At 37.7% G+C, this 19870-nt stretch overlaps 1 protein-coding gene across 2 annotated transcripts in view; it reads right to left on the bottom strand.

Moving 5' to 3' along the window:
• Positions 1-2683: 2683 nt before the first annotated feature.
• The window catches only part of TMEM156 (transmembrane protein 156), a gene marked incomplete at both ends in the record, with an annotated part of 49426 nt that continues 32239 nt past the window's right edge, over positions 2684-19870 (bottom strand). Inside the window, one exon of one of the 2 annotated variants that reach the window (XM_082838846.1) lies at positions 2684-2790. In XM_082838846.1, the coding sequence (XP_082694972.1) occupies positions 2684-2790 (107 nt within the window). Of the gene's footprint in view, positions 2794-19870 lie in introns of both variants that reach the window. The other variant, XM_082838845.1, reaches the window with a different exon arrangement.

Raw genomic sequence — 19870 nt, forward strand, 5'->3', positions numbered from 1 at the left:
ATGATAGCTATGAAAAGATGAAAGCCAAAGGAAACAGAGGAAACATGTTGTTATTAGATTTAAACATTCAAGTATTTCACTTAAATTCATTTTATTTTGGTGTTTTGAATTTTTTTTAAACGTCCCAGTGCCAAAAGGAGGAAAGCTTTACACATGCAAACAAATGTATAAACAAACAACCCAGGTCCTCTTAAGCAATTTGCCAAATAGAAACAATCCATCTATATAAGAAAACACATCAAATCAGGATCTGCAATGTGGACCAGTGAGAGAAAGGATTTGCATCCTCAACCCTGTTTTTGGTTCCTCAAAATCAAAATCTTGGGACTAGTGTAAGCTGTATAATGATGGATAAACAAAGAGAGTAAGTGTTCTCTTGCTTTTTCCATGGGTTTCATTAGCTTGTTTTCCATGACTCATAATGCCTTCCTGAAAAAAACTCTTGTGCCTTTGATCTCCTGGGTCAAATGAGTGCTGTTGAGTTAGTTTCCATCAACCAGTCAGCACTCCTACTGGTTCCTATTGTACATCCTCAGCCAGACCAACTATTACAAGTTAACTCATTCCCAGAATAGAATTATGAATACTCTTCAGAAGGGTTCAGTCCAAATCGCCCAGAGGAATTCATACGGATAGTCTGAAGATTTAAAAAAAGGCAAATATTATTCACACAAAAATGTTGTTGATCTGAAAATAATTAGTGGAAAAAAATTTTAAACCATTTATTAAAACTATGTCTTATAAGAACATGAAAAACTTCCTAAAGTCACTGATTAAGGGCTCTTTCCAATCCTTTGTTATGCCATGGAGCCTCCTTTATATCCCCAAGTAGATAGTGTGGTTAGTGGTAATAAACTTCTCAGCCTAGGTCCCGGGAAACCTGGGGTCTCCTCCAACCTCTGCCACTATATTTTTTTGGCTTATTTTCCACTTATATAAAATAAAAGTGAAAGTGTTCACGCAAGTTTCTTTTGGTTACAGGAGTCCATGATTCTAGTAGAGAGACACAGAAGTTGAGATTTATCCATTCACTCAATACTTATGTCCACTAAATATTTATTGGACATCTATTACATGCTAGGCAACATGTCCTCTGAATGAGGGGGTCTCCCCATAATGCTCCCCAAGTCCCTTGTGGGTACCTCCATCATGGTACTTGACACTCAGTTGGAATTAGGGATTCCCTAATCTGATTCCTCCACTGATGGACTGCATGTTATTTTGCCAATGAGTAGCAGAATTCTTGGCACACAGTAGGTGCTCCAAAAGCATTTGGTAAAAGGACAGAGGAGAGCTCTTCACGTGCAAGCTTGAGCATCCGAGAATGAGGACCAGAATGAGAAATATCAAGCATAATAGCCAGTAACATTTCATTCAGACAATTATATGATGACATTATATTCTCCCTAGGAATTTCTGAGCCAACAGCAGACCCTGATTGCACTAAAGACCCAAGCACGAAGACCTGCCTCTCTCTAGTCCTGAAGAAAAAGTGTTCCTTGGCACTTAGTTTCCAGTTTGATGTATTGGGCCACCTATGCTGGATCCCTTTGGTTGTCTCTCCAGATCTGCCCTCCCCTTTTGTCCACTTTGCCTGGTGCTCTGGGAGGCCAATCTATATGAACTGTCTCAATCAGCGCCAGTGTCCTCTGGCTCTGGTTGGGTTTGGCCAATGGGGAGTACTGGACATTGGGAAAAAAGGAGAACAGCCAAGTTAGGATATTCATTCTCTATCCTCAGGGCAACCACAGGCTGTTGTGTCCATGACCAAAAGCCACAGCTTCTATCAGGCAGCTCTCCCCACATATTCCTTCTGTGTGTGTATGTGTGTGCTTCTGTCTTTGTCTCTCTGAGTTCCTTGTCCCTTTCGTCTTAGGGACAGTAGCAGTGCCCCCAGTTACTAGTCCTAGGATGCTACACTGTCCTTTTTTGGTTTTCCCACATCCTGGCTTAATAGGTCCTTTATGAAACTCTCCCCAAATTATTCAATATGAGTATGCCATCAGTTTCCTGCCAGGACCCAAATATTATAAACAGTAAATGATCTAGTCTATTACCACCAAGCACAATAAAAGAATACTAAGAAATGCTAGTTTCCCTTCTAGTCCCTGTTATAATTTTTATACCCCCTGCAGTGGTTATCAGTAGTGCCTTTAACAAAATAGCTATTTAATAAATATTTGTTGAATGAAAGAAAAAGATTTCTAAGACACTTCTGATCACAGTTTTGTATTCAAATACATGGAAATCAATGTGCATTAATCTAGGTTATCAAGTATTAAATTTAGAGAAGTTTTTATTTCAGTAGTTGAAAGTCAGTGAGTAGTTCTGCTTTACAAATTTACATTCTCTCTTTTCTCATGTTCCAAGTGAAATAATGATTAGCCTACTGGACTTATGACTCAACCCCAGGAAACAGTACCAAGAGATGAGCAGACATCTCAGGGCACATGTTGTTCAACAAACTAAGAAATTAGTTTACTGGTCACTGGTCCTTCCTAGACCTTGGAGGAAACAGTGATTTTATTTCATGCCATCTAATTCATATGAACTGATTTTGCAAGTTCATCACTTTCTATCTCCTACACCTGGATAGAAATGCAGTTTGGGGAAAACTATACCTCCTTGGATCTATTCACGTTTATAATGAATAGTCAAATCGTCAATAAAGCTGAAGCATCACTCACCGTGTATATTGATCTCGCTGATGCGCCGTGGAAGTAACTTCTAGTTCTGGTATTGGAGGAAGCACGTCCTTGACATGAGCCATAGGCAGCCTCTGCATGGTCTCTGCTGTTTAAGAAGGAGAGCTGTTCTAGTCTGTATTTAGTCAAGAGCAATGCGAAAGTAGACACAGTATATTCCAATGTAGTAAGAGAACCATGCCTTCCACCTAGACAGGACTTTGGCAGTTTCCATGACTTACTAAATTTCCTGCCTGCAACTCTGACACTCTTTTTTTTTTTTTCATTAGTCATCAGTTTTATACACATCAGTGTATACATGTCAATCCCAATCGCCCAATTCATCACACCACCATCCCCACCCCCCAGCGGCTTTCACCCTTGATGTCCATACATTTGTTCTCAATATCTGTGTCTCATTTCTGCCCAGCAAACTGGTTCATCTGTACCATTTTTCTAGGTTCCACATACATGCATTAATATACGATATTTGTTTTTCTCTTTCTGACTTACTTCACTATGTATGACAGTCTCTAGATCCATCCATGTCTCAACAAATGACCCAATTTTGTTCCTTTTTATGGCTGAGTAATATTCCATTGTATATATGTACCACATCTTCTTTATCGATTCATCTGTCGATGGACATTTAGTTTGCCTCCATGACCTGGCTATTGTAAATAGTGCTGCAATGAACATTGGGGTGCATGTGTCTTTTTGAATTATGTTTTTCTCTGGGTATATGCCCAGTAGTGGGATTGCTGGATCATATGGTAATTCTATTTTTAGTTCTTTAGGGAACCTCCATACTGTTCTCCATAGTGGCTGTATCAATTTACATTCCCACCAACAGTGCAAGAGTGTTCCCTTTTCTCCACACCCTCTCCAGCATTTGTTGTTTGTAGATTTTCTGATGATGCCCATTCTAACTGGTGTGAGGTGATACCTCATTGTAGTTTTTTATTGTTGTTGTTGTTTTTGTTTTTTTGGTTTTTTTGCTGTACGCAGGCCTCTCACTGTTGTGGCCTCTCCCGTTGTGGAACACAGGCTCCGGACACGCAGGCTCAGCGGCCATGGCTCACGGGCCCAGACACTCCGCAACATGTGGGATCTTCCTGGACCGGGACATGAACCCGTGTCCCCTGCATTGGCAGGCGGACTCTCAACCCCTGTGCCACCAGGGAAGCCCCCTCATTGTAGATTTGATTTGCATTTCTCTAATAATTAGTGATGTTGAGCAGCTTTTCATGTGCTTCTTGGCCATCTGTATGTCTTCTTTGGGGAAATGTCTATTTAGGTCTTCTGCCCATTTTTGGATTGGATTGTTTGTTTCTTTAATATTGAGCTGCATGAGCTGTTTGTATATTTTGGAGATTAATCCTTTGTCTGTTCATTCGTTTGCAAATATTTTCTCCCATTCTGAGGGTTGTCTTTTCATCTTGTTTACAGTTTCCTTTGCTGTGCAAAAGCTTTTAAGTTTGATGAAGTCCCATTTGTTTATTTTTGTTCTTATTTCCATTACTCTAGGAGGTGGATCAAAAAAGATCTTGCTGTGATTTATGTCAAAGAGTGTTCTTCCTATGTTTTCCTCTAAGAGTTTTATAGTGTCTGGTCTTACATTTAGGTCTCAAATCCATTTTCAGTTCATTTTTGTGTATGGTGTTAGGGAGTGTTCTAATTTCATTTTTTTACATGTAGCTGTCCAGTTTTCCCAGCACCACTTATTGAAGAGACTGTCTTTTCTCCATTATATATCCTTGCCTCCTTTGTCATAGATTAGTTGACCATAGGTGTGTGGGTTTATCTCTGGGCTTTCTATCTTGTTCCATTGATCTATGTTTCTGTTTTTGTGCCAGTACCATACTTTCTTGATTACTGTAGCTTTATAGTATAGTCTGAGTCAGGGAGTCTGATTCCTCCAGCTCCATTTTTTTCCCTCAAGACTGCTTTGCTATTCGGGGTTGTTTGTGTCTCCATACAAATTTTAAGATTTTTTGTTCTAGTTCTGTAAAAAATGCCATTGGTAATTTGATAGGGATTGGATTGAATCTGTAGATTGCTTTGGGTAGTATAGTTATTTTCACAATATTGATTCTTCCAATCCAAAAACATGGTATATCTCTCCATCTGTTGGTGTGACCTTTAATTTCTTTTATCAGTGTCCTATAGTTTTCTGCATACAGGTCTTTTGTCTCCCTAGGTAGATTTATTCCTAGGTATTTTATTCTTTTTGTTGCAATGGTAAATGGGAGTGTTTCCATAATTTCTCTTTCATATTTTTCATCCTTAGTGTATAGGAATGCAAGAGATTTCTGTGCATTAATTTTGTATACTACAAATTTACCAAATTCATTGATTAGCTCTAGTAGTTTTCTGGAGGCATTTTTAGGATTCTCTATGTATAGTATTATGCCATCTGCAAACAGTGACAGTTTTACTTCTTCTTTTCCAATTTGTATTCCTTTTATTTCTTTTTCTTCTCTGACTGCCGTGGCTAGGACTTCCAAAACTCTGTTGAATAATAGCAGTGAGAGTGGACATCCTTGTTTGTTCCTGATCTTAGAGGAAATGCTTTCAGTTTTTCACCGTTGAGAATGATGTTTGCTGTGGGTTTGTCATTTATGGTTTTTATTATGTTGAGGTAGGTTCCCTCTGTGCCACTTTCTGGAGAGTTTTTATCATAAATGGGTGTTGAATTTTGTCAAAAGCTTTTTCTGCATCTATTGAGATGATCATATGGTTTTTATTCTTTAATTTGTTAATATGGTATATCACATTGATTGATTTGCGTATATTGAAGAATCCTTGCATCCCTGGGATAAATCCCACTTGATCATGGTGTATGATCCTTTTAATGTGTTGTTGGATTCTGTTTGCTAGTATTTTGTTGAGGATTTTTGCATCTATATTCATCAGTGATATTGGTCTGTAATTTTCTTTTTTTGTAGTATCTTTGTCTGGTTTTGGTATCAGGGCGATGGTGGCCTTGTAGAATGAGTTTGGGAGTGTTCCTTCCTCTGCAGTTTTTGGAAGAGTTTGAGAAGGATGGGTGTTAGCTCTTCTCTAAATGTTTGATAGAATTCCCCTCTGAAGCCATCTGGTCCTGGACTTTTGTTTGTTGGAAGATTTTTTAATCACAGTTTCAATTTCATTACTTGTGATTGCTCTGTTCATATTTTCTATTTCTTCCTGGTTCAGTCTTGGAAGGTTATACCTTTCTAACAATTTGTCCATTTCTTCCAGGTTGTCCATTTTATTGGCATAGAGTTGCTTGTAGTAGTCTCTTAGGATGCTTTGTATTTCTGTGGTGTCTTGTAACTTCTCCTTTTTCATTTCTAATTTTATTGATTTGAGTCCTCTCCCTCCTTTTCTGGATGAGTCTGGCTAATGGTTTATCAATTTTGTTTATCTTCTCAAAGAACCAACTTTGCTATTGTTTTCTTTGTTTCTATTTCATTTATTTCTGCTCTGATCTTTATGATTTCTTTACTTCTACTAACTTTGGGTTTTGTTTGTTCTTCTCTAGTTCCTTTAGGTTTAAAGTTAAATTGTTTACTTGAGATTTTTCTTGTTTCTTAAGGTAGGCTTGTATAGCTATAAACTTCCCTCTTAGAATTGCTTTTGCTGCATCCCATAGGTTTTGGATCGTCGTGTTTTCATTGTCATTTGTCTCTAGGTATTTTTTGATTTCCTCTTTGATTTCTTCAGTGATCTCTTGGTTGTTTAGTAACATATTGTTTAGCCTCCATGTGTTTGTGTTTTTTACATTTTTTTCCCTGTAATTCATTTCTAATCTCATAATGTTGTGGTCAGAAAAGATGCTTGATATGATTTCAGTTTTCTTAGATTTGCTGAGGCTTGATTTGTGACCCAAGATGTGATCTATCCTGTAAAATGTTCTATGCACACTTGAGAAGAAAGTGTAATCTGCTGTGTTTGGATGGAATGTCCTATAAATATCAATTAAACCTATCTGGTCCATTGTGTCATTTACAGCTTCTTTTTCCTTATTTATTTTCATTTTGGATGATCTGTCCATTGGTGTAAGTGAGGTGTTAAAGTCCCCCAGTATTATTGTGTTACTGTTGATTTCCTCTTTTATAGCTGTTAGCAGTTGCGTTATGTATTGAGGTGCTCCTATGTTGGGTGCATATATATTTATAATTGTTATATCTTCTTGGATTGATCCCGTGATCATTATGTAGTGTCCTTCCTTGTCTCTTGTAACATTCTTTATTTTAAAGTCTATTTTATCTGATATAAGTATTGCTACTCCAGCTTTCTTTTGATTTCCATTGGCATGGAATATCTTTTCCCATCCCCTCATTTTCAGTCTGTATGTGTCCCTAGGTCTGGAGTGGGTCTCTTGTAGACAGCACATATATGGGTCTTGTTTTTGTATCCATTCAGCAAGCCTGTGTCTTTTGGTTGGAGCATTTAATCCATTCACTTTTAAGGTAATTATCGATATGTATGTGCCTATGACCATATTCTTAATTGTTTTGGGTTTGTTTTTGTAAGTCCTTTTCTTCTCTTGTGTTTCCCACTTAGAGAAGTTCCTTTAGCATTTGTTGTAGAGCTGGTTTGGTGGTGCTGAATTCTCCTAGCTTTTGCTTATCTGTAAAGCTTTTGATTTCTCCATCGAATCTGAATGAGATCCTTGCCAGGTAGAGTAATCTAGGTTGTAGGTTCTTCCCTTTCATCACTTTAAGTATATCATGCCACTCCCTTCTGGCTTATAGAGTTTCTGCTGAGAAATCAGCTGTTAACCTTACGGGACTTCCCTTGTATGTTATTTGTCGTTTTTCCCTTGCTGCTTTAAATAATTTTTCTTTGTCTTTAATTTTTGCCAGTTTGATTACTGTGTGTCTTGGCGTGTTTCTCCTTGGGTTTATCCTGTATGGGACTCGCTGTGCTTCCTGGACTTGGGTGGCTATTTCGTTTCCCATGTTAGGGAAGTTTTCAACTATAATCACTTCAAATATTTTCTCTGGTCCTTTCTCTCTCTCTTCTCCTTCTGGGACCCCTATAATGTGAATGTTGTTATGTTTAATGTTTTCCCAGAGGTCTCTTAGGCTGTCTTCATTTCTTTTTATTCTTTTGTCTTTATTCTGTTCTGCAGCTGTGAATTCCACCATTCTGTCTTCCAGGTCACTTATCCATCCTTCTGCCTCAGTTATTCTGCTATTGATTCCTTCTAGTGTAGTTTTCATTTCAGTTATTGTATTGTTCATCTCTGTTTTTTTTTTAATTCTTCTAGGTCTTTGTTAAACATTTCTTGCATCTTCTCAATCTTTGCCTCCATTCTTTATGAGGTCCTGTATCATCTTCACTATCATTATTCTGAATTCTTTTTCTGGAAGGTTGCCTATCTCCACGTCATTTAGTTGTTTTTCTGGGGTTTTATCTAGTTCCTTCATCTGGTACATAGCCCTCTGCCTTTTCATCTTGTCTATCTTTCTGTGAATGTGGTTTTTGTTTCACAGGCTGCAGGATTGTAGTTCTTCTTGCTTCTGCTGTCTGCCCTCTCAACTCTGAAACTTTTGACCCATTTCTCTCAACTCTGTATCTATCCTTCAGTTGTTTTTCTGGGGTTTTATCTTGTTCCTTCATCTGGTACATAGCCCTCTGCCTTTTCATCTTGTCTATCTTTCTGTGAATGTGGTTTTTGTTTCACAGGCTGCAGGATTGTAGTTCTTCTTGCTTCTGCTGTGTGCCCTCTCAACTCTGAAACTTTTGACCCATTTCTCTCAACTCTGTATCTATCCTTTCAATTCCTCCTCTCCCATCTCCTTCTGAGCACAAGACCTGCAGTATAGTTAAGGTGGAGCAAAGTCAAGAAAAAATTTAAGGTACAATGTCAAGTAGCAAGAAAAGAATTTTAGTTTGGAAAGTACAAACTTTTCCTTCTTTGCATATTGTTGAAATATGTCCCTAAGAATAATATTAATAAATAACACCTTTGATTTCAGGGACAATTTTACCAAAAAGCAAGGTTACAAATTAGATGAACTCTAACCTGTCTTCCTTTGCTATGACTCTGTGACTTTATAAAACTCTTCTAATATTATCTTCAACTGACTTCAAATAGAAGGTAAAACTTGATGTCCATGGCTCAATGGTATCTCTTTTATTCCACTGGGGTCCTGGGTCTTGCTTTTCTAGTCTTTATATTGAAACTTGAGTTCTACATAATACACGTGGTTTTTTGCTTCACAGATGTCTCTACTTTTTATACAAAACCCTGAACATGGATGGAAATGAGGTGACCTCTAATTTAAAGAGAAATTTGTGTAGTTGCTTCTTAAGAATAGATATCAGAAAGGAAGATTTAAGTATAATCAAGAATATGATGCTTTTTTTCCTAGAAGATTATTAAACACTGGTGTAGTTTACCAAAAGGGAAATCCTGTCAAAGCTTCTGTCAGAATGTTATTCCTTTAATTAGAAAAAAATTTTTGATAAGAAAAACTTATTTTCTGGACTTAATTTTCTGTATAAGGAATACATTCACCTGATTAAAAATTTTTAAACTATGAAGGGATATTCAGTGAATATTCCTTTTTACCCCATCTCCCAGGCAATCACTTCCCACCATATCACATAGTTCTTTCCCTTCTAGATAGTTAGATAGATAGACAGATTGATAGATGATAAATTTATACTTTAATATATGTGTTATTAAAATTTTGTTTTTGTTCTTCTTTACACAATTGGTAGAATACCATACATATATATCATGAATGATATATCTTAGGGATCTTTCCACATAAGTGCTTCCTCTTTCCTTTTTACAACTTCCTGGTATTCCACAGTATGGATGTAACACCATGTCTTTGAACAGCCTAGATGGTGTCTGCTTAGATGGTGTCTAATCATTTTTGATCTTATAAATACACAAGCAATAAACATTGTATAGATGCCATTTCTCTCCTATGTGAGTAAATCTATAGGATAAATTCCTAGAAATAGAATTGCTGGCTCAAAGGGCTTATACATTTGTAACTTTGATAGTTATTGCCAAATTACCTATCATGGAAGTTGCACCAATTTTGCCTCTCAGTTTACCTTAGTAAAATATGAGAGTACCTCTTGCCCCTTGCCATAGAGTGTAACGTCAAACTTCAGGATTTTTGCCAATCTGATAGATGAAAGTGGCATCTCAGTGTAGCTTCAACTTGCTTTCCCACCTGGCTGAAGCTCCATGAGAGCAGAAATCTTTATTTTGTTTGGTTCACTACTGTGTCTCCTATACCTAAGTGACCAATATTATTGGCACATAGTAAACAACAACAACAAAAATATTAAAGAATTTGGTCTGAGTGAGACCAAGCAACCTTTCATATGTTTAAGAACTATTTGTATTTCCTTTTTCTGTAAACAGTCCATTCTTGTCCTTTACCCATTTGCCTACTAGGTTATGGTCTTTTCTTCATCAATTATTAGAAGCTCCTTATATACTAGGAAAGGTTGCTTATCTGTGATGAACTACAAATAACCTTCCCCCAATTGCTTTTGCTGGGTACATTCTTTTTCATAGGGTCAAATTTATTAGTGTTTTAGCTGAGTTTTGTGTCATGATTAGTTCTGCGTTAATTGTAAATGAATTCTACCATTGTTTCCTCTATTACTTTTGTGGTTTCATGTTTTCATTAAAATCACTGATCTGAATGGAATTTACTCCAGTATTAGTGTGGGCTCTGGATTAAGTAAATTTTTTTTCCTAGATGATTATTCAATTGTTCCAACATCATTCATTCAGTATTTCTTTGTTTTCCTACTGGTTTGATATGCCATTTTCATCATTTACTAAAGTCCTGAACTTTCTAATGTTTCATTGGATATTTTTATCTAGTCTGTACCAGTACCATAATGGAATGGATGCTTCTGTTTATTCTTCTATGTCCATTTTTTTCCTGTCTACTATTGACAGTTTATTTTTCATTGGGATATGGAAATGAACTTGTTTATTTATTGACTTAGGGAAAATTGGCATCTTTTTATATTCATCTTACTTTCAAGAACATTATGTACTATTCCTTTTCTTCAAGTCATTTTTATGTCTCTCAGGAGCATTTTTCTGAAGTTTTCTTCAGAAAGATCATGCACATTTCTTATGAAGTTTATTCCTAATTACTTTATTTTCTGCAGCTGTTTTAAATGCAGTATATCTTCTAACTGGTTGTTGTTTAAATATATAAATGTTGTTTGACTTTTTATATTAATTTTGTACCCTGCCCCTTACTGAACTTTTCAAAGATGTTTTTAGGGAATTAGATTTTTTGGGTACATATCATCTGCAAAATAAGTGATCATTTTACTTATCCTTTCCAACTTGTGAACCTTGTGGTTTTGCCTCTTATCTAATTGTGTTGACTAGTACTTCTAGGATAACTGTAGATAAAGTGGCAATAGTGAACATTCTTGAACATTTCTGGCTTTAGCTAAGCATGCTTTCAGTATTTCCCTACTAAGCATGATTCTGAGTTTTTGTTTGAGACAGATATATTTTATGATATTATGGAAGTACCTATTTATCTTATTTTTATTAGGTATTTTTATGAAGAATGGGTATTGTATTTTGTCAAATACATTTTTTTCATTTTTAACCACTTTATTGATATCTTTGACATATAAAAATAGTAGTTATATAAGGTATACGTACAACTTGATATTCTGATATGCATACATTGTGAAAAGATCACCTCGATAAAGCTAAATAACTTATCCGTCACCTCCACATAGTTACCATTGTGTGTGTGTGTGTTGAGAAAATTTAATTTAAAATCTATCCTTTTAGCAGATTTCAAGTATACAATACAGATTAAATAACACTTATACAAAATACCCAATTGTTTATACTTAGCATTATATCTTCCTTACTTTGTCTAACTTTTATACATTTTGCTTTTTGTGTGTGGTTTCTGGATTTTTAATTTAGATTTTACTATATGAATTATGCTTTCTGTAATTTAGTCTTAGGTGTTTTGATCGTTCGGTAAATTGTTTTTAATTTTACTAGTTTTACTAAAGGTTTACAAAATCCCTACAGCTATTGCTGTGAAATGACCTAAGCCAATCTAACCATGCACAACCCTTAGGTTCTTATCAGTAGATAAAATCAACTACCAAAAAGTTTGAGCATGGGTAGTCTCACCAGGAGAAATTTTTCCTCACATAGAGGCATTTATTAGGTATTTGTTAGCCAGTAGAGAGAGGGCAAGGACACAGCTTGGAAAACCTGCTGTATAGACTTGATGGGAGTCCATGCTCCCTGTCACTTGGGCTTCACAGCTCACTTGGGGAGGACAGGACATGCTCCAGAGGTAGGACTTGGTTAGGCTTGCAGTTGGCATCATGCAGCCAGGGACCTGTGCAAGGAGTTGGACGATTCCTAAAGTAGAGGTTGCAGTGTTGGCTGGGTTCTCATACCCCATTAGTGCAGCCATGGAGCATTTTTCTACAGTATTTTATCCAGCTAACAAGTCTTGAATGCCTCTAATTTCAACAATGAACATACAATTCGGACTTTGATTACCACTAATTTTACTAATGAAAACTCATTTCTAATATTCATCATTCTACTTAGCAAAGTCTCTGGTTGATAGCTCAGACCCTTGTGGTGTGCTTAATATTTAACTGTAACATCATATTATCTATGCTGAAATGTTTTAAATCAATTGAATATAGCTTAACAGCTATATTTGTCTTTTAAAAATTAGAAGTAAATTTGTAGAATAAATAATGAAAAAAGTAGGTCTTCTAAGTCTTCTTCTTTTGTGCATATAATCAAATACATTTTTATCATCTATAGAAATGATCCAACAATCGTTCCCTTAGATCTGTTAATATGATGAGTAATATTAATAGATCTCCTAATGCTGAATTGTTCTTGTATTCGTGGAATAAGCCCCACTTGATCATAGGAGTGTGTGTATGTATGTATACATATTTTTTTAAACTGTGCTACTGGATTCTTTTGCTAATATTTGTTGAGGATTTTTGCATAGATAGACATAAGTAAGATTGCTACTTTCATTTTAGACAATCTTCCTTGGGCTTGAATATAAATGTTTATTTCATAAATAGACGTAGGAAACATCCTTTTTTTCTATGGTCTATAAAAGTTAAAATACCACTGGAAATATCTGTTGTTTAGAAATTGTTAAAATTCCGCTGTGTACTGCTCTTCCTGTTATTCTTTGAGAGATAACTGACAAATTTTCTATTTCTTCTATGACAATAGTTTTGTTTAGATTTTCTGTTCTTCTGATATGAGGTTTTGTAAGTTTTCTCAGAAAAGTATCCGTCTTAACTAGACATTTTAAAAATTAAGGTAGCAACTACTCTTTAAGGGAATTAGATGCCTTTTTGAGGCCATGTCCAGCAGACACAGAGGGCCCTTTCATTCCTATAGAAATGCTAAAATCACCACCAAAGTCCACATTTTTTCCTATGGAGCCTTTAGCTGTAAAGAGTAAATGACAAAGCTTTCCCGACTGATTAGAGCAAAGGTGGGAAAACAAGACCAGTCTTTCCATTTTTATTTTATTTTCAGTAAGGACCAACCGCACCTATGAGACTAGATCTATCAGCCTTATCTGTGTCACACTGAAAGTTCCCAGGCGTCTGTGATTTTTGTCCTCTGAAATCTGTGCTTCTCAAGGGTGGCTGTAGCAAGCAGGATCTCAAACAGCCCCCAGATTCCCACCCCTGGTGTACATGGCCACCCTCGTGACTCCCTTCCCTTGAGCATGGGCAGGGCGGTAAATAGCATCTCATTCCGGTGACTAGGTTACACTAAGATGAAGAGCTGTTGCAGGCGTAATTAACATCCCAAATCAGTTGATTTTGAGAGAGACTATCCTGGGTGGGTCTGACTTAAAGAGGTGAAAGCTTTTAATAGAGACTGGGCCTTCCCTGGGGTCAGAGAGCATCCCTCCCTGGGCTCAGGAAGCATGCCGCCATGTCTGCACTGTCTATGGAAAGGGTCATGTAGCAGGGGTCTGCAGCTGGCCTCTAGGACCTGAGAGTGGCCTCTGACTGAGAGCCGGTTAAGAAACCAGGGCCTTCAGTCTACAGCCTCAAAGGAAGGAATTCTGCCAACAACCTGAACCAGCTTGGAAGGAGAGCCTCCAGATGAGAACACAGGCCAGCTCACATCTTGATTTCAAGCTTTTGAGTCCCTGAGATCCAGCAAAGTTGTTCCCAAATTTCTCACCCAAAGAAACTGTGAGGTAATGAACATGTGTTGTTTTAAGCCCCTAAGGTTGTGGTAATTTGTTACACAACAATAGAAAATGAATAAAGTGATCAACAGAGCCTTGGCTTGAAAATCCCCAGAGGTAGTAATTTAAAATGCAGGTTCTAGGACCCTGCCCCAGATCTACTGAATTATAGTCTCATTTCATAAAGGCCCAGGAGCCTTTGATGGTTAATTCTGATGCACATTAAAGCTTCAGAATGAATTTACCATTGCAAATAATTGTTTAGACATCCTTGACAAAGCATCTTTTTTTAAACTTTTTATCTTATATTGGAGTATAGTTGATTAACAATGTTGTTAGTTTTGGGTGTACAGCAAAGTGATTCTGTTATACATATACATGTATCTATTCTTTTTCAAATTCTTTTCCCATTTAGGTTGTTACCAAATATTGAGCAGAGTTCCCTGTGCTATACAGTAGGTCCTTGTTGGTTATCTATTTTAAATATAGCAGTGTGTACATGTCAATCCCAAACTCCCTAACTATCCCTTCCCACAACCCCTCCTCCCTGACAAAACATCTTATAACCTTCCAGAATTTGAGATTTGGAGATAATTCTTTTTAAAGGTTAAAATCTCAAAAGAGCCTATTCATGAAACCAAATAATTATCAAAGAAAATTAACAGAGCTCTTTTGGTTGGAAAGCCAAACTGCTCATCATTTGCTTATTCATTAGGTTTGCTGACGTTTTATAGTATGGTATAACCATAATTCAGAAAGCCATTATCTGTCAAAATGGCAGCTAGTCCGAAGTAACTCTCCAGTGGTACGTTATCTTCTATTTCTCCTAGTATCCAAAGTCATGTAAGTTACATGGTAATGTAACATGGTAATAGGAAAACTTCTGAAAAATTGATAAAAAGACAAAAAGGTAGGATATCCTGTCATTTTTATACCTTCTTTAGAATAGCTAAAACAGGTGGAATTTTTTTCTAGTTTTACACTGAGAAATAGGGTTTCTTTCAAATCATATTAATTCAGCAACACTAGTTAAGTCAGCAGAAGCAGTCAGAAGTATTTTAAAACCTCACAGAAGTCTTTTCATGAATTTGTCAAATCTCTAAACCAAATATTTCTTTGACTTTTTCCAAGAACCTTAGCAGAGCCTAAAAAATTAAAAAGAACCCCGGTCTGAGTTTTGACCTGGTTGAGTCTAGTGAACAAAATGGATTTCCAACAGTAGAAACTTTGATTAAAAATAAAACTCCATGCCTTAGGTTCTTGAATAAAGCCCCTATCATTCCATCTATGACAGTGTCCAAGCTGACCTCTGATATTTCTCTCCTTTTTAAAAAAGGTTATCACTTTTCAAAATGCTTTATATCTATGTCATCTGGTATCTAACCTCAATTCATCTTTCCAAAGTAATTCTTGATTCCCACTTAGTAATGGAAACTTACGAGGTATTTTCTTCACTTTGTTCCTGATGATTTTCATGTCAAAGACAAGGTACATCTCCCACACTGAAGACACATCTAAAACTTCCCCATCCTAGTCAGTCTGTCTTGGCTGCTAAGGGAATTTGCCCCATCAATGTTTGATATTCGTTATCTCCAAAAATACTTGTTCAGCTAAATTTTACTTGGTTATTAAATTGGAAAGCCAAAAAACAAAAGAAGAACAAAACAGATTTATGTATCCATCCTATCTGTGACACTCTGTGACCTCTACTTTCCCAATAGTGGATTTATCCAATTTTGCATAAATTTGCATAATTTATCCTTATTTGTCTGCCCACTTGTGTACAGAGATTGTTTTGTTTTGTTTTGTTTTGTTTTGCGGTACGCGGGCCTCTCACTGTTGTAGCCTCTCGCGTTGCGGAGCACAGGCTCCGGACGCGCAGGCTCAGCGGCCATGGCTCATGGGCCCACCGCACCGCGGCATGTGGTATCCTCTCGGACCGGGGCACAAACCCGCGTCCCCTGCATCGGCAGGCGGACTCTCAACCACTGCGCCACCAGGAAAGCCCCAGAGATTGTATTTTTATGCATGGTTTTACTCCCCAGAACCCACCTTGGAGCATGACACATAATAGGTACTCAATAAATACATGTTGAATGACTGAAGAATGTTATTTAACTTCTTTGTGCCTCATGTTTCTTAATAAAATGGTGTGGGTTCAAGCAGAACAAAAAGTCAACTCTGGGGTACCACCCAGGAATTTGGAGATAAAGAAAATAAGAGTGCCCTGTGAGAAAGCACCACCAAGTGCAAAACAAAGTATTTTTACTGGCATCTTTTTAAGCCCACTGGAGGGCCCTGCTCAGAATTTAGTAGGACCTGTGTGTGAACTCAGCAGAGAAGGACTATGGATAGCTAAACTCGGAAGCGATGACCTTGGGCGCTTCCTTCTCTCCTTCATACTTCAGCCATGACTCTTTGTGGAGACAATGACTCTTTGTGGAGATTCAGCCATGACTCTTTGTGGAGACAATGGCAATAAATGTCTAAGCTGTTACCCACAAAGTACTTGGTTTCCTCATAAGAGCCTCTCCAAAAAGGAAGGAATTCAAGTTAATCGTCACAGATTTCTTCGGTCAAGACAGATGTGGACATTTTCAGATAGTTTGGTGATTCTTATTCAGTTCTCTAATCAGGCTTCAAAAAAACTTTTCAGTCTTAATTATTTCTTCTTACTGTCATAGGAATGCAGAATTTCAGTATTGCTATGCATCATTCTGACCTTTCCATCACATAAAAACACAGGCACTTTTGTGCAAGTCCAAGATAGCTAGTAGCCTTTTAGGGTTAATAGAACCAATCATGGTGGCTTAAAATAGATTTCCATTATTCAAGAGGCCAACTCCCTACTATGTTCAAAGATCCATCTGTTATTTTTAACAGTGATCCTAAAACTACTCAGCTATTCCAAATCTGGCCAGTGTGAAAATCAAATGAGGATGGAAAAATAAATGACTGCAGAATTATCTAGAAATAGCAATTAAAGAGGGAAAAAAACCCTCCTTGAACAGACAGCTGCCAATATTCTGAGCCATTGACTCAGTTTCCAATTCACTCACACTTCAGGTATCCTAAATACTCCAAGGAATAAAACTGATGAAGTGTTTAACCATTCTCCTTTCATTATTTTGGGTAGGCATTATCAAAAGTTATACTCTGGGGGTGGGGGAAAGCATTTGAAAGGTCTTTGTAAGACAGCAGCAGTCATTCTTTCACCATAGACAGTGTAGAGTTGTATTTATTTAACAAATATTTATTGGGTACCTATTATGAACTCATATGCACTGTGCCATGAGCTGGGGATGCAGTGATAAGTATTATCAGGTAGTGTCCCGGATCTCAAGGAGCTAACTGGCTCATAGGAGAGACATCAATCAAATAATAACAGAAATGTAAAAGAGCAACAGTGATAATTGCCACAAAGAGAGAAGTGTGATGTTACGAGGGTGTAATTTACCTGGTCCACCAGCTCTGAGCCAACTTCCCTGAGGAAGTGTTAGTTAAGCCAAAATCAGAGGACAGGGCTGGACTTAACTAGATAAAGGCAGGGTGGGAAAAGGGGAGGATTGCAAGGGAGGTGGCGAGTGAGGCCAGATGGTTCAGGCAGGGGGAGTCTGTGCGAAGATGGAGAAGATGTTTATCTGCATGTTTTATCATCAGTTTTTTCAGACCTGGCACAAATGGCTGTCACATAAAGTCATTCAATGAATGAATAGAATAAATCATCCTATTTTGCCTATAGATTCTTCACACTTTATGAATTTCCTCCTGCATGTAGAGTCACCCTCTGAATCTTGATCTATTCTGTAACCAAGCAGATGGCTATAACCTTTACTGTTTTATGGACCCCAATCTGTATTTTGAGTCTTAAATATTATAGTTAAGCAAGTAAAAATTAAATTTTCATGTTATCTTGCTTGGTTGCTAGACATCTGGCACCAGTAATTTATCTTCTCTTTGGCAGAAAATTGAAACCTGCTTAGTCTTTATTATGTTGGTCTTAAACATGTTGCAAATTATAATTTTACATTTCCACTAGTTTTATTTTGGGGTAATATATATTACTGGGTCATCCACTTCCCTTTGGCATTTAGCAATTCTCTTTCACAATGAATTTCCGTTTTCTTTGCTTTGTGGTCCGTAAGAGCCCACCCACATTAAGTGCCAATGCTGAAATATTACTTTGAGGATGACTCACATTGTCTCACACAAGCTTCTGATACCTTACAGAGAAAATGTCTCATCTCAGTTCCCAGCACTAAATGTAAAGTAGCGAGAAAAGTTTTGATCTGTGGCTTGAACCAGCAGGAGTAAACTCCCCAGTTCATCTTGCCATTAAGTGATGCGCTGGAAAGTGCAGCCTTTGGACAGAACTGAGTTTGAACCCTAACCCTGCTGGGATCTGGCAGTGGGTCAGTTACTTTAAACTCCCTTAGCTTCAGTTTTCTCACCAGGAAAAAAAGTGAGGCTCTTATGAAATGAAATCAAATGATGTGTGTGGAAGTACTGTGCACGTGGAAGGTGCTGAATGAGTTTGTATAACTTAATTAGCTTCCCTTCTCCTAAGGAACTAGGAATTGAATCTCCTGAAGGGTGGTGTCAGCTCCATGGAGGCGGGGACTGCGCTGTGGTACAGCCACTGCATCGGCAATGCTTAGCACAATTTCTGGCCCATAGTCAGTGTTCAACAGATTTCGGTTGAATATTCGAAGGTGAAGAACTTCAAGTTTTAAAGATCTCGCCATTTTTGATGGACAAAGTAGAGAGATGACAGGACTCCCTTGGCTGACCCATGCAGTGGAGGCTCGAATCCTAGGAACCTAGTGTCGTGCTTGTAGATATTTATTTGTTGGCTGACCAGCATGTGGCCATCTCAGGGGTACTCTCAAGTATGCAGGAAGCCAGAGGGGCATATATCTCCTCTCCCTGCCTCCTGGTACCCAGAGTACCAATCTGTGGCCTGCATTCAGTCAATCAGATACCCCTCCTTAGGGTTTGCAATCCTGGACAGTGCTGCAAAGTTGCAAGGTGGTCAAAGGGAAGCTCTAGCAGCCCAGAGGGAGCATTCGGTGGTGGTGACACCAGCAGAGGCCTTCTCATCAGACCATTCCTATGGGGCTGTATTTTTGGCTGCTTGGCCTCTCTTGACTCCTGCATAAGCTCAGCTTGCCTAATGTTCCTGTTGCTTGCATGGGTTACCTACTGGTTTTCCAATAAATTTCCTTTCTGCCAAGTCAGCCAAGTTGGTTTCTATTGTCTGCATCCAATAATTCGAGTCCTAGTACACTGCTCCTGCCCCTGGCCTTGGTCTCCCAATGTGGTCAACTCATTAAGCACTGTTTCTAGGGGTGCATTTCAAAGTTACTTTTGCATCGTTCTCAAAATCTCTTCTTCAAGACTTTTTTTATTATTCTTTGATATCCTTAGCAGTTCTACAAAGTGAATTTTATGTTCTTCAGTGAAATGGAATTATGTTCCCTCTGAACACTCTTTGTTTCTCCATTTGTTTTCACATTTCCCAACCCCCAAGATTCATTTCTCGTTCATCTTCTCTTTTTACTCATTTCCCCTTAAGGTTTGTGCGACTAAGCTTTTATTGTGCATGAACTACATGCCAGATATTATGCTAGGGACAGGGATCCAAAGATGAATAAGACAGAGTTATCACCTGTGTGAAGAGAACAGTTGAGTGAATAAAATGTAAAATAGATTAACACCAAGGCAATCAACAGAAGGTATCACACTTCCCCAAGCAAGGAAGAAAATATCAGAGACACATAAAAGCTTGGGATTTGATTCTGTATGATATCTCTTTCTACAGCAATAAGGCTCATTTACTCTATCGGTGTTTAACCTGCGCCAGTACATGCCAAGCCCCGTGCAGTGCCAGGGTGTTGGTAATCTCTCCTTATTTCTCTCTTATCTTTTTGAGGGTGTGAGTTATCTATAGCTCTGTGT

The sequence above is a fragment of the Leucopleurus acutus genome (assembly GCF_964270905.1).
Source record: "Leucopleurus acutus genome assembly, chromosome: 4".
Lineage (NCBI taxonomy): Eukaryota > Metazoa > Chordata > Mammalia > Artiodactyla > Delphinidae > Leucopleurus > Leucopleurus acutus.